Source organism: Rhinolophus hipposideros (genome assembly GCF_964194185.1).
Source record: "Rhinolophus hipposideros genome assembly, chromosome: 25".
Classification (NCBI taxonomy): Eukaryota; Metazoa; Chordata; class Mammalia; order Chiroptera; family Rhinolophidae; genus Rhinolophus; species Rhinolophus hipposideros.
Genome location: NC_138071.1, coordinates 5,593,035 through 5,607,762, shown reverse-complemented (window position 1 = coordinate 5,607,762; position 14,728 = coordinate 5,593,035). Strand labels below are relative to the sequence as shown.

Here is a 14,728-nt window from a genome sequence, read left to right as displayed (position 1 = left end):
TGTCTACCAATTTGTACTTTCTAATCCCTTCACCATCTCACCCATACCCCAATCCCCCTCTCATCTAGCAACCATCAGTTTGTTCTCTGTATCTATGAGTCTGTTTCTATTTATTTTGTTTGCTTGTTTCTTCTTCTTTAGATTCCACATATAAGTAAGATCATGTGGTATTTGTCTTTCTCAGTCTGACTTATTTCAGTTAGCATACTATCCCATGTTTTTGCAAATGATAAGATTTTATTCTTTTTTACGGCAGAGTAATACTCCATTGTATATATGTACCACAATTTCTTTATCCAATCGTCTATTGATTGGCATTTCAGTTGTTTCCATATCTTAGCACTGCAGTAAACATAGGCGTGCATACATTTTTTCCAATTAGTGTTTTAGATTTCTTTAGTTAAATACCCAGGAGTGGAACTGCTGGGTCTGTTTTTAATTTTTTGAGGAACCTCCATACTATTTTCCACAATGGCTGCATCAATTTGCAATGCCATCAACAGCACATGAGGGTTTCCTTTTATCCACATCCTCACCAACACCTGTTGTTCATTGATTTATTTTTTATTTTTTACTTATTTATAATTTATTTATTGGGGTGACAATTGTTAATGAAATTACATAATTTCAGGTGTACAATTCTGTATTACAGTATCTATAAATCCCATTGTGTGTTCACCACCCAGAGTCAGTTCTCCTTCATCACCACATATTTGATCCCCCTTACCCTCATCTCCCTCCCCCCACGCCCTTTACCCTCTGGTAACCACTAAAGTACTGTCTGTGTCTATGAGTTTTTGTTTCTCATTTGTTTCTTGTTCTTTTGTTGTTTTTGGTTTATATACCACATATCAGTGAAATCATAGGGTTCTCTGCTTTTTCTGTCTGACTTATTTCGCTTAGCATTATACTCTCAAGATCCATCCATGTTGTCACAAATGTTCCTATATCATCTTTCCTTAACACCGAATAGTATTCCATTGTGTATATATACCACAACTTCTTTATCCATTCATCTATCGAAGAATATTTTGGTTGTTTCCATGTCTTGGCCACCGTAAACAAAGCTGCAATGAACATTGGAGTACACGTGTCTCTATAGAGAAATGCTTTCAAATTCTTTGGGTAGATACCCAGGAGAGGGATTGCTGGGTCATACGGTAATTCTATTTGTAATTTTTTGAGGAACCTCCACACTGCCTTCCATAGCGGCTGCACCAGTCTGCATTCCCACCAACAGTGTATAAGGGTTCCTTTTTCTCCACAGCTTCTCCAACACTTGTTACTATTTGTCTTGTTGATGATAGCCATTCTGACTGGGGTGAGGTGATATCTCATTGTGGTTTTATTTGCATTTCTCTGATGATTAGCGATGTTGGGCATTTTTTCATATATCTATTTGACATTTGTATGTCCTCTTTGGAGAAATGTCTCTTCAGGTCCTCTGCCCATTTTCCAATTGGGTTGTTTGTTTTTCTGTAGTTGAGTTTCATGACTTCCTTGTATATTTTGGATATTAGCCCCTTATTGGAGGAACTGTTTGCAAAAATCTTCTCCCATTCAGTCGGTTGCCTCTTTATTTTGTCAATGGTTTCTTTTGCTGTGCAGAAACTTTTAAGTTTCATATAGTCCCATTTGTTTATTTTAGCTTTTACTTCCATTCATTGATTTATTGATGATAGCCATTCTGACAGGTGTGAGGTGGTATCTCATTGTGGCTTTTATTTGCATTTCTCTGGTGATTAGTGACATTGAGTATCTTTTCAAATGTCTATTGGCCATCTGAATGTCCTCTTTGGAGAAATATCTATTCAGGTCCTCTGCCCATTTTTTAATTGGATTTTTTGGGTTTTTCTGATGTTGAGTTGTATGAGGATTTTTTTTATATAAGTTTTGGCTATTAACCCCTTATCAGATGTATCATTGGCAAATATCTTCTCCCATTCAGCAGAATGTCTTTTTGTTTTGTTGATGATTTCCTTTGCTGTGAAAAAAAACTTTTTAGGTTGATGTAATCCCATTAGTTTTTTTCTTTTGTTTCCCTTGCCTGAGGAGATATATCAGTAAAAAATATTACTAAGGGTAATGTGTGAGAATTTGTTTCCTATATTTTTTTCCATGAGCTTTAAAGTTTCAGGTCTTACATTTAAGTCTTTAATGCATTTTGAGTTTATTGTTGTATATGGCATAAGAAGGTGGAACAGACACTATTTTTATTTCATGTACTCCCATTCTCTGGCACTTCTTTTCTTCCTGCCATCACAAATGAGCCACTAGCAAGGTAGAAAGGGTGGCTTTAGGTTATACTTGGTGTATTAATTTGCTCGAGTTGTCATAACAAAATACCAGACTGAGTGACTTAAATAACAGAAATGTATTTTCTCACAATTCTGGAGGCTGGAAGTCCAAGATCAAGGTGCCAGCAGGGTTGGTTTCTTCTAGGGACCATAATGGAAGGATCTGCTCCAGGCTTCCCTCCTTGGCTGGTGGATGACTATCCTCTTGCTGCTGCTTCTCACACGATGCCCTCTGTGCATGAACACCTCTGGTGTCTCTCTGAATGTCCTAATTTCCCCTTGTTCTAAGGACACCAGTCAGATTGGATAAGGCCCACCCTAGTGCACAATCATTTTAACTTAATGCCTCTTTAAAAGCTGTTTCTCCAAATACAGTCATCCAAATTATGAGGTACTCAGGGTTAGGGCTTTAACACATGAATTTGAGGGTGGGGGTACACATTTCAACTCATAACACTTGGGCTTAAGAGTAAATTGACAATTAAGAGTGAAGACAATTACCTTGGACTGAAATATACCCAGTAACAAATATACCTTTCTCTATGCCTGAAAAGAACCCATTCTAGTCATGCATTAATAGACATATGGTTTCAGAATTTCAGTGAAAGGGATAAGGCAATGTATGGATTAAAGCTAACTGTAAAATAGATATCTACATACAATTCCCTCATTTGAAAGTGTCACTAATTTTTCAGAATTGTACATATGAAACCTATGTAATTTTCCTAACAATTATCACCACAATAAACATTAATTTAAAAAAAAACTATATGAAAAACATTTTCTATGCTTCCATCCTAAATAAGCCGTAGAACCTATGTAACAAGGAAGAGAGCTAACAAATAATACTAATAAGCATCTGCTAAATATGGTAGATAGGTAACAGCTACTCAAGCAACCCAAGTCACAATTACAGAAAGCTTCGTTTCCATTGCAGAAGAGGGGCAACACAGAAAAAAAAATTGTTTTTTTTCTGTTCATTGCATCTTATTTTCTCATTGACTATTAAAATAAAATAAAAAACTGTTCATACATGAAAAGTTTTATCTTTTGGGTTAATGAGAATATATTTATCACATTGCTGATGTGCAAACACAATGAAAGGAGCTTGTGTGTATCAATCCTCTTTTGCCCAAATATTTTATTAATGGCTGTGTCACTAGTTGCTGGAATTCCTGTCCTGGCATAATTCAAATTCCCATGCCACTAGGAGTCAATCTGTAGACTCGGCCTACCTGTAGTTCTTATATTGATTGGACCCTGCAAGTAAGTGAAAGCAAATGGTCCAAGGATACTTGGGACCAGAGTCCTAGTGTGGTCACCCCTTTTGCACAGTCTATTCCAGCTTTGTATTTTGGGGCTTGTTTCTCTCCTTACAATTGTACGGATCCAATTCCATACAACTGGTAAAAGACGTGCAGTATCACTTACATGGTAAAACCATTAAAAGAAGCGTATTCCTCAGCTGTGAATCCATAAATATCTTGGCAAGACAGGTCCACTTCTCGCTGAAGAAGAAGACTGACTAAACTTGATGGTTCATTACCTAGAGCAATCATAAGGCCTGTTCTGGAGCAAGAGACATAAATGTCTGTTATGGATCTTAAACATGTCTTGTACTTTTCCTTTTTTTAACTTAGTCTTCTAAGTGTACTGTTCAAATGTAGAACCTCTACCAGGAAAAGAGTCAGGGCAAGAATGTAAAAAGTGGGGTAGATCTGCTCAAAAAGGAGTGCCAATCCAGGATCACATCATGCACTCTGAAGATAAAGAGTCTCTAGGAAGCAGCTAGCTCAATGATTTTCAATCCCTGCTTCCTGAAACCCTAGTGTTTTCAAGATGTTTCAAAATTCTATGGATGAATGTGTCTAGGCCACTGGGTCCCCTACCCCCATTTAACTACAGCATCTAGGATTTAGAGATTGAGTTTCTGTGTAAGATTATTATTATAAATAATAATAATAATAACCCATCAATGTGGTCCAACTGTTTGATTTTATAGACAAATAGATCTCGGGGAATCTAGGTAATTTGCCCAATATCATGTGGCCAGAACTTTTTCCAGTAACAAAAATAGCAACAGTTATATATAAAATCCCACTAAGCAGCTGTAATTATATGCTCTTATTTAGCATTAGTTATACCTTTGATTCTTATCTGAAGCATTCACATCTGCCCCTCTCTTCAGAAGAAATTCTACCATTTCTGCATTATTTTCAGTAATGGCAAGTAAAAGCGGAGTATACCCATCCTGAAAACATTATTTCAAAATGATTATAAATATTGTACCAACGTTAACATGCCTTTTAGATTTAATTTAAAACTGTGCTCATAATAGACCTCTGATATACACTTTAATTTTTAAAAGGTTTTGATACATAACAAAATATGATTTCAAAGACCAAGAGAATAAATTGGACTTGGGCCAGTCAAAAAGAAAAGTTTCAACTTTAGGTGTCAACCTTGGGACAGAGCAGCCTGGATTACCTAAGTGATGAGCACCTAGCATTTAATGTAAGTACTGCAAACCATACATTCACATTTCATAACGCTGTTACAGTTGGACTTCCATAGAGTTTCATTTAAACCTCCAAGGCTGCCACTTATTTGGGGCTGTTATGTAGACAAAATATCTACAGTGAACTAAAATGTTACAAAGTTTTAAAAAGTACTTATCAGTTATCCATAAGGTCTCAATAGACGGTTTGGATTACTTTTAGTATTGAAAGTGATTTTCTAATTCAACCCTATTCCTACCATTATTAAGAATTCCTACCATTTCTATTTATATGTGTATAAATAGAAAAAAAATGTAGGCTTTATGCTTTTCAATCAATATTCATTTATATTAAGATCAAATATTTCTCATACAGGCTTTTAAACAGTTATCACTGTTAAATGTGATGTTGCTTTGGAAGTCAGGATTATGGTCTGAAACAAAACAAAGAAAGACTTTTAAACAAGGAAAACCATATCAATATTTGATAATGTCATTCTCCTTCCCAATTTCATTTTGGAAAATTCAAACTTTATATAACATGGGTTTCAACAGATGTGAATTATCTGCAATGAACACCTTCTTCCAATTGCCTTCTAAAATATGAGCTTTCTAAAACATAACGTATCATTTTTCATAGAAGACTACCTTATTTTGAGCTTCAAGATTTGCATTATGTTCAAGCAATTTTCTGACTAACGAGACACTTTGACCACAGACAGCATAATGAAGGGCAGTGTTGCCATCCAAATCTACCAGATTTGGGTCTCCACCTTGGTCTAGAAGAATAGTAGCACAGTCCTCCTTTTCAAACTGTACCGCCTGTCAATACAAGAAAAACAGATGATAAACCAATTTACTATGCAAGATATGATATATTAAACTAGTATTTAATATTATTTTTAAATAAATTCAATAAAAGTTAACTAAGAAAAGAACTCAAACACATTCCAATTGAAAAGGAAAAATTAACACACCTTAATCAATGGAGACCTGTTTTCACTATCCCACACATTTATTTTGCATTGTTCCTCAATTAAGAGAGATACAACATTTGAAAATCCATAAGTACAGGCCAGGTGCAAAGGTGTTCTATATCAATTCAAGAAAACATAAGTTTGAGAAGTTACTCTACTCAAGAACATGCCAGATCAAATATTATTAAAGTACTTGCTTCATATACTTAATTATATCTAAACAAATTTACATTAATTATAATTGCTTTTTACTGAATTATTATTTATGTAATAGGAAGTTTCTCCAGCCTCAATGCAAACACACAGGGCCAAACAGTTTTAAGCCCATCTAAAATAACTCCTGGCCATAGCTTAGCAAATCATAGCAAACATTTTGATCCATCTCCTTTATCCACTATTATACTCGTACATATCTCAAGAATTCAGTCCCAGGGAACTTAGGTGGCTTTTACTCAATCTTTGGATCCACCTCTCTTTCCATCTCCAGTTCTCTTTTTTAATTGATTTTAGAAAGGAGAAGAAGAAAAAGCCTGCTGAGACAACATAAATGGCATTTGGGTAGTTCCCAGTAGGTCTTCCCAAAGTGGATAAAGGAGATGGGTCAAAATGTGAATTATGATCACAACATAAATGGCATTTGGGTAGTTCCCAGTAGGTCTTCCCAAAGTGGCTGCTGCATGCCTGCTAGATAATTTCACTCTTCTGATTGAAGTCTAGACTGCACTGTGACATGAAACCTTTTATAAACATCTCAGAGTCCCAGAGAACATAGGAAATCAGCCACAAATTCAATAAAATAAAATAGCTCTGAAAACTTCAGCTTTCTAGGGAAGTTTTGAGCAATATAGACCTGTGAGCTTTTACGCAAAATCTGAAAACAAGATTAATATGGCCTGAGAAAGCCTGAAACATTACAAACGTTACAGTACGTCTCACACCTTCAGGACAGCCTTTACAAGATTGTTACTTGGAATATTTGGCATCCTGTTCAATAAGCCACCCTGGTTTAAGGAGACAAAACGTCTGCAGAACATACAGATTCAACATCTGCCTTCATTTCATTTTAAGTTTTAGATTTAATGTAGATCTAATGTAGGTCTGAGTAGTGTGGCTAAAAGTATTAATTTGGAATTGAGCCTTCACCTACCACGCTATATGTGATCTGAGGGACTTTTTTGTGGAAAACCATAAAGGTAATTCAATTTTATAGCTGGAATAAATAAACATCTCCTGTTTATTTTCAAACTTAGTAGGCACAGTACTCTTGAAATAAAAGCATAAGCAGGAGCCAAATAAGCAAAGCACATTAACAGGGAGCTACTTTGGTTTAATGAGGAGCCTGCAATGAGCTTTTGCAGATCTTGGTTTAAAGAGCACTGATCTAGTCACAGCTCTGATTTGACAGATGAGGAGAGTTAGGGTCAAGGTTAGATAAATGCCGAGCAGGTCTCAAATTCAGATCTTGAGGCCCGGACAACCTGCTCATTAACTGTCATGGTGTTTCCCCCATTCTCCACTAAGCAGAAATATCCACTTTTCATATCATTATTTCTACTAGAAAACATATTTAGAATATTTCCATAAGGCATTCTTTAGATGTATATATAGTTACTTGAGGTATCAGAAACATTTATCGTAATGCTCCTAAAATGAGTTAATGAAACATTCTATAAAACATTTTAGTTCATCTGTTAAAAAATTTAAGCAGCACAAAACAGAAGCCTCCCCTGACCATTCTCATTCTACCTACTTCCTCCTGCCCAAATCTCATCTCCTCAGAAATAGTGGTTTTAATTTTAGTATGTATCCTTTCAGATGTTCTTTCTCTCATTTTCAACCTTTCTACACACACACACACACACACACACACACACACATACACACACACACACACAAATAGAACATACAGCTTGAGATTTGTTACTCATCTCAATTGAGGTAGAATTTATATACAAAATTTTAAGTGTACGATTTTCTGCGTTTTGACCAATATACAGTCATATAAGCACCACCATAAGTATGACAAAGAATATTTTCATCACCCTAAAAAGTTCCCTCACGCTTCTATACAATCAATACCCCTCCTCATCTGAAACCCCAGGTAACCACTATACTTTTGCCTCTTCTAAAATTGTACATAAGTGGAGTCATTTAACATATAATCTTTAGTATCTGACTTCACTTCGCATGACACTTTTGAGATTCATCCACATTATTGCACGTAACAGTAATTCCTTCTTTTTACTAATAAAAGATATCCCTTTATTGCTGAATAGTTATATGGATGGATGGATGTATCTTATTTATCTATGCATGGATGTACGTATTCATTCATCAGAAAACATTTATTAAGCACTAGGCAGGGTTCTCGATGACGAGGGTATAGCAGCAAACAAAACAGACAAAAATACCTGCTCTTATGGGTCATACACACTAGTGGAAGGTGGTAAACACAAAACTCAAAATACGAGTATGCCAGACAGTATGAAGTGCTAAAGAGAAAACTCAGGCAGGGAAGAAGGATGGGCAATGTCAGCAAGGAGAGGGGCTATGATTGTAGGTGGAGCAGCCAGGGAAGCCCTCACTGAGAAGGTGACAGACACCTGAAGCGCGTGAGAGCGAACCGTGTGAGTATCTGTGAGAAAAGCTCTCCAGGCACAGAGCAGAGCAGTCGGGCCACCAGTCGGGCAGCCAGACAGGTCCTGTTTCTGTTAGAAAACCCAGCGGCCCCAGCTTCCCCTCCACGCTCTATGCCTTTCCACTCTGGTCACCTGTATTTTCTGTCCGGAATGTTTACGTCGTATTTCTTGAGCTGAAGGTACTCCTTCACCTTCTCCAAATCCCCAACTGCGGCAGCTTTATGAAGTTTTTTTAAATCCTTATCTCGACGGTGGCAGCCCGGGTCTGCGAAGGTCCAGGTACCGGCCGGGTCTGTGCGCTGGTGTGAAGAAGGGCTGTGGGGCTCATCCTTTCTTTTCCAGAAAGTGCAAAGCTTCTTCATGGCGGTGCAGGGGCCAGTCCTTCCGTCGGACCAGGATGTCCCTGGGACTCCTAACCGCCCCACAGGCCCCTCCACCGGCCCCCTGGCTCGCGACCCCTCTGGCCCAGGTCTCACTCCAGTCCCCCCGCCCGAGACAAAGCAGCCAGAGGTCGGAAGTGAGCCGAGGACTGGAAAAGGGCGGGGCCACTTGCCTGGGGTGACACAGAAGCCTTAGTTGCCTGGCAACGCGCAGGCCCTGGAGCTGCAGCAGTTGGGACCCAGTCCCAGACCCAGATTCTCACTTAAGATCTTAAACTGACTGCCACGCTCAGTCCTCCATTAGGTGGAGAGCCTTTGGGTAGAAACCCAACAACTTTCTTACGAATAGCTTCTTCTCCTTTAAGGATAGACCTACTGGCTTGAACTCTTGCAAACTAAGACTTACCTTCCTGGAGGTAGGAATGGATCTCCTCCAGTGATCTTGCCCTCCAGCCTACCCCCAGGCCTCTGCCAACATCATTCACTTGATACAACCCGTCTCTAAAAATTACTGAGATTCCTGCCATAAGCAAAATTCCGAACATCCTTTTAAACACCGTCTCTCATATTCCAGCTCACTTTCTCTCATCACAAAACCCCCAAAATCCTCCAGGTCATCGCACCTATAGTCAGTCCATTAATTCTGCCACCTTTCACTGACCTTGACCCCACTCTGACCTGACTTACCAACTTAACTAGATTAAATTCCCCAATTAATCATTTCATCATTCCCATGCATAGAATTCAATACCGTTGTCCCCATTCCTTTTCTCACTGTCTAAACCACAGTCCTAATTAAACCTAAAACTACCCCCTAAACTGGTCTGCTGTGAGCCATTTAATGTGACTAAAGAAAAAAACAAAGCCATGCTGTCTTGTGTCACTTTCAGTTCATGAAAATCCACGTGAAGTTGGATGGGTGTGGTTCCCAGCAATCCTTAGACATTTTTCTGATCCATTCACACTCACACTTGCTTTGACCATTTGTCTTTTTTCAAACTCCTTATTGGCTCGTGACCTGGTTTCCTCATCCAATGAGAAAAGAGAATTAATCCAGAGAGAAATTTTACAGGCTCCCAGGCCCCACCTCTCTATACCTTGCAAAAAAATATTTCAGCTTCTTTCCTGTTCATATCAATGATATGTCCATGATTCTAGCAAAGGCCAGAACTTCTTGTGTGTACTAGACCCCGTCCTCTGCAGCCTACCCACCGACGTTGCTTCAGCAACCCCCTCTGTCCTGCTTTCTCATGTGTCTTTGAAGTCCCCCCTCTGTTGACTAATTCTTATTAACATAAATACATACTAGTATTTGTCCATCCTAAAGACAAACAAAATTGACCACACTGCCCCTGCAACCATTGCCTCGTTTCTTTCCTCTACAGCAAAACTCCTTGTAGTTGTCTATAATCTAATCTCTACAATTTTTCTTCCTCTGTTCTCACTTAAGGCAATTCCCATCATTACCCTTTGTTCCCATCTATCTCGATCAACATTACTTTAAGTACAATTGATCACGACCTCCATCATGTCAAATCCAGTTGTCATTTCTCAATTCTCACATTAATCCAGTAGCACTTGACACAGGTTTCAGGACCCTTGCTTGCTCCTTGAAACACTTTTTCACTTGGAGTCTAAGATATCACTCTTCCCTGCTTTGATTCCTCCCTTTCTAAACTTTTCTTCTCAGGCTGGTTTGCTGATTCCTCTTCATCTCCAATATAGGAGAGCTCTAGGATCAGTCCATCAATAATAGCCTCATGTTTTTCTCCAAAATCTTTGAAGTCATCCTTGAATCTTATCTTTTACACCAACATTTAAACTGCCAGTAAAAACTGTCGACACTAACTACTAAATATACAGAATCCATTTGATTTCTTCCCCTATCCATATTCCCTTCTTAGTGATCTCGTTCAGTGCCATGGCTTTAAATACCATCTATGTGCTATCAAACTCCCAAACTGGGAGTTTCAGTCTGGTTCCCTCTCCTGAACTCCAGACTGGTCTATCCAATCACCTAGAGATTCTAGAGGCATCTCACACTTAACGTGTCTAAACTGACCTCCTGACCTTCCACTGTTGTCGTCTTTCTAGTTTAAAGAACAGGTCAGTCCATTCTTCATGTTGCTCAAGTCCAAAGTCTTTGTATCATCCTTGACTTATGGCTCAAAGTCCACATCTAATCAGGTAGTAAAACCTGAGTGCACTACTTCCAAAATACATACAGAATTTGACCACAGCTAACAGTATAGTCCAGCCCAATATCATCTCTCTCCTTGGCATTATTTTAATGTCTTATAGTAGAATCTTGATTGCTTTTCATGCTTCTACTCTTGTATAAAACTTTCACCCTAGTGTGTTCTAAACCCATCAAACTGAATGATCCAGTTAAAACGCCTTCAGATGATGTCAGTTGTCTGCTGAAAAGTCACCAATGATTTCCTAAATCCCTCACAGTTAAAAGCTGAAATTCTTATAATAGACACTCAGCCCGACGCAATCTGTGACCCCACCCCTCCACACCCCCACTTTTTAATCTCTGACCTCAAGTCTTCTGCTTACTTGCGATCATGTTGCTCCAGCCACGGTGGTTTCTCTGTTTCCTCAACACACCGAGCTCGTTCCTGTCTCATAGCCTCTAGCTTTGCTGCCCCCCTTCCCTTTCCTGGAGTGCTCTTCCTGCCACTGTAATGTAAGCTCCCAGAAGGTGGACAGTTTTGAAGGCTTGTTTCCTGGCTAATTTGCAACTCACAGAACAGGACTTGGTACATTAAATGATCTGTAAATGTAAGTGGATAAACATATGAATAAGAACCTCTGTTTCTATCTACCTTTTAAATTCTTGAATGCACTTTGAACACATGACTTTTCTTTAACACCATAGAGCAGAGGTAAAAAGCAGGCTGTAATGTTTAATGAGAAACTCAGGGGTGGCAGATGGGAAGGAAAATACAGAAGTTCATGTGACACTGGCCCACCAAATGTGACTGTTCTCCCAAACCATAGCCTAGTCCATCTCCATATGAGCCTTCAGTAGGCAGCTTTCTGGCCATGAGAGGGTCACCATGTGGCAGCGTGGATCCCTTTTCTATCCTCAGGATACTCCTGAGAGCAGAAATCTCCAAAGAACAGTACATAACACTAAGGTGTGGATGAAAAAGGGGCCACATATTAAACCTGACAATCTCAGGAGACTGAAAATAACCACATAAAATGGCGTGAGCATAAAAAATTTCATAATAAAGTAGGCCATGGTGGGAAGTCATATCTTGAGCCAAAAGCTTCCTTCATAAAGTTAATCTGTGCCTTTAAGTGGGCCTGTCTATTGTCTTTTTGCACCTAAAATGACATCGTTGGAATGTCAGTAATCCCTTTTTCCTGACCAGAGCAAGAAAGAACAGAATCCCTCATTACTAGTCTTGTCCTTTGATTAACATCTCTATGAGAACTGTTAACTATCCTGTGCCCACCTATGTGAAAGAAGTAACCATCTCTCCAATTTACTTTTATCCAATCCCAGAGATTTCCCGCTTTGCTTTCTCCCATCCCCATAATCTGTCACCAATGGATTTCATGTACCCTTCCTCCTTTGATTACATGTATAAAATAAGCTGCAAAGCGGCCATTTTAAGGAGCATTTTCTCAATCCTTTGAGATTTTGCTTCCCCTCAATTGTCATCAGTTTGGTTCAAATAAAGTCTTATAAGCTTTCTCTTAAGCTGGATGTTTTTCATTGACAAAGGGATACAAGAAATAATCCACTGGGTGAGGAAAGAAAGTATCAGAACTTCTTTGCACCTATTATTATATCTTCCTTTGAAAATGATTGTATATGTCTGTAGGTTCTGTAAAAGACATGATATATTAGAATACTGCCACATGCACACATATATTTAGTATGTCAACAAAATACACACAGAGGCATTTCATTTTATTTTGTTTTGCCAATCCCTTCTACTTAATTTAGAGAATACTGCCCCAGTGCATGTCTAAAAGCTTGAGTCCAGGCCCAAGAGGCCAGTGAATGCCTGTACCTCTTAGTAAAGACCTGCAACTCAGTCCTTCATTTCCTATTTCAAGATGTATCTTTTATTTGGATGACTGACAACGGAAATATCCACACTGTTTAGGACAACATCCCCTCTACCTAACAGAACAAGCCATCACAACACAGCAGTCCTACGTCCATGTGAGGGATATAAAGACATGTGAAAGGGTTACTTTCTCCTGAGCTCCCTCCTATGTATTCTATTTGGAACCTGTGTCTCATCCTTCTACTACCTTAACTCAGTCTATTTATCTCTTGCCTAGATTACTACTCTGGCCTTTGAAATAGTCTTTGTGCTTTCGCTTAAAACACCATCCAAGCAGTGGTGGGCTGGAGTTCACTCATATCATAACCTAGAGACTAAATATTCTGGAACAGTTGGAGGCTTGAAATCAAAAATAGGAGTATTTACATGATGAAAATTGGCAAGAACTACAAATCAAGTCGTTTTCAAAACTCTGTAATATTCCTATTCTCAGAAATAAAGAAAATAAAAATTTAGAAAGAATAGTCACTACCATCAACTCTTAGATGCCCCAAGCAAGATTTAAAAAGGGGAAAAAATAGCTAAATGAGTATGACAGGGAAGCCTCTATGTTTAAATTTATAATGGTTATTTTTCACATTTATTTGTGGTTAATATTTTCCTTTCCTCTTTCCTCATCAGTTTTCATGTTTCTACAATTAACATTAATTTTTTTTTGCAAAACTTTCATAAAAGTTTAGTGTAAGGAAACTGTCCTGGGAAGTGCGGGAATAGAAATCTCACAAACCAAAGATCATCTCTCTCTTGTTAAAATAGTTTCTTTGAATTAATTGAAAGTTGATCATTCCTTTTTTAATTAAGGAATATATTTCTTCTATGTCCTATCAATTTTACAAAGACTAGAATTAGGTCCTAATTGTGAACACTGAAAATTAATAATAGCAAAATTACAAGGTGACATTCCAACATCAAAATTATAACTTTTCTTACAAGTTTCCTTCTAAAATAGGGAGTTTTCCAAGTGCATTTGTCTATTAATTCTTTCATTCATCCATCTGTCAAAAGTGAATTGAGCTCTACTGGGACGTTTACTCCCATCTCTCAGGACTCATCTAGCTACAGACAATTCCTGGCTATGTCTGGTCTGTGTAGGCTGAGAAAACTAAAACGAAAGCATCGTACTAAGTGCCAATTGAAGGTTTCCCTCTTTCTCTTTAGCGTAAAACATTTCTGAATAATGGTAATTGTGCTAGATGATCTCTCAAAGTTTCATTTACAATATTACTAAACGTTAGTTTAGTCATTGGAAATGCCTGCTGTACATACTGTGTTTCCCCGAAAATAAGACCTAGCCAGACAATCAGCTCTAATGCGTCTTTTGGAGCAAAAATTAATAGAAGAGCTGGTCTTATTTTACTATAAGCCTGGGTCTTTACAATATAATAAATACAATACAATACAATACAATACCATACCATACAATACAATATAATATAATATAACATAATATAATATAATAAATATAATACCAGGTTTTCTATTAAGTTTTGCTCCAAAAGACGCATTAGAGCTGATTGTCTGGCTAGGTCTTATTTTCAGGGAAACAGTATATTTCATGAAAAGTTTCGTCTAGTGAGTTTAACGATACTTGGTGTGTAATGGATAGTTCACTGGTCTATTTACACACCCACACTGGTGTTCCTCCCTGTCTTTTCATGGCTCGATTGGGGATTTCTTTGGAGTGTACCATAGTTTATTCACTGAAGGACATCTTGGTTGCTTCCAAGTTTAAGCAATTATGAATAAAGCTGCTATAAATATCCAGGTGCAGGTTTTTGTGTGGACATAAGTTTCACCTCCTTTGGGTAAATACCAAGGAGTGTGATTCCTGGATTGTATGGTAA

At 38.1% G+C, this 14,728-nt stretch overlaps 1 protein-coding gene across 1 annotated transcript in view; it reads right to left on the bottom strand.

Moving 5' to 3' along the window:
• Positions 1-8,787, bottom strand: part of ANKRD7 (ankyrin repeat domain 7) — a 28,735-nt gene extending 19,948 nt beyond the window's left edge. The window contains exons 1-5 of the mRNA XM_081038528.1: positions 8,543-8,787; positions 5,772-5,886; positions 5,443-5,616; positions 4,442-4,548; positions 3,729-3,866 (exon numbers count right to left, since the gene is read on the bottom strand). Coding sequence (XP_080894654.1) covers positions 3,729-3,866; positions 4,442-4,548; positions 5,443-5,616; positions 5,772-5,886; positions 8,543-8,772 — 764 coding nt within the window. The 5' untranslated portion in view covers positions 8,773-8,787. The remainder of the gene's footprint in view (positions 1-3,728; positions 3,867-4,441; positions 4,549-5,442; positions 5,617-5,771; positions 5,887-8,542) is intronic.
• Between the last annotated feature and the right edge of the window lie 5,941 nt (positions 8,788-14,728).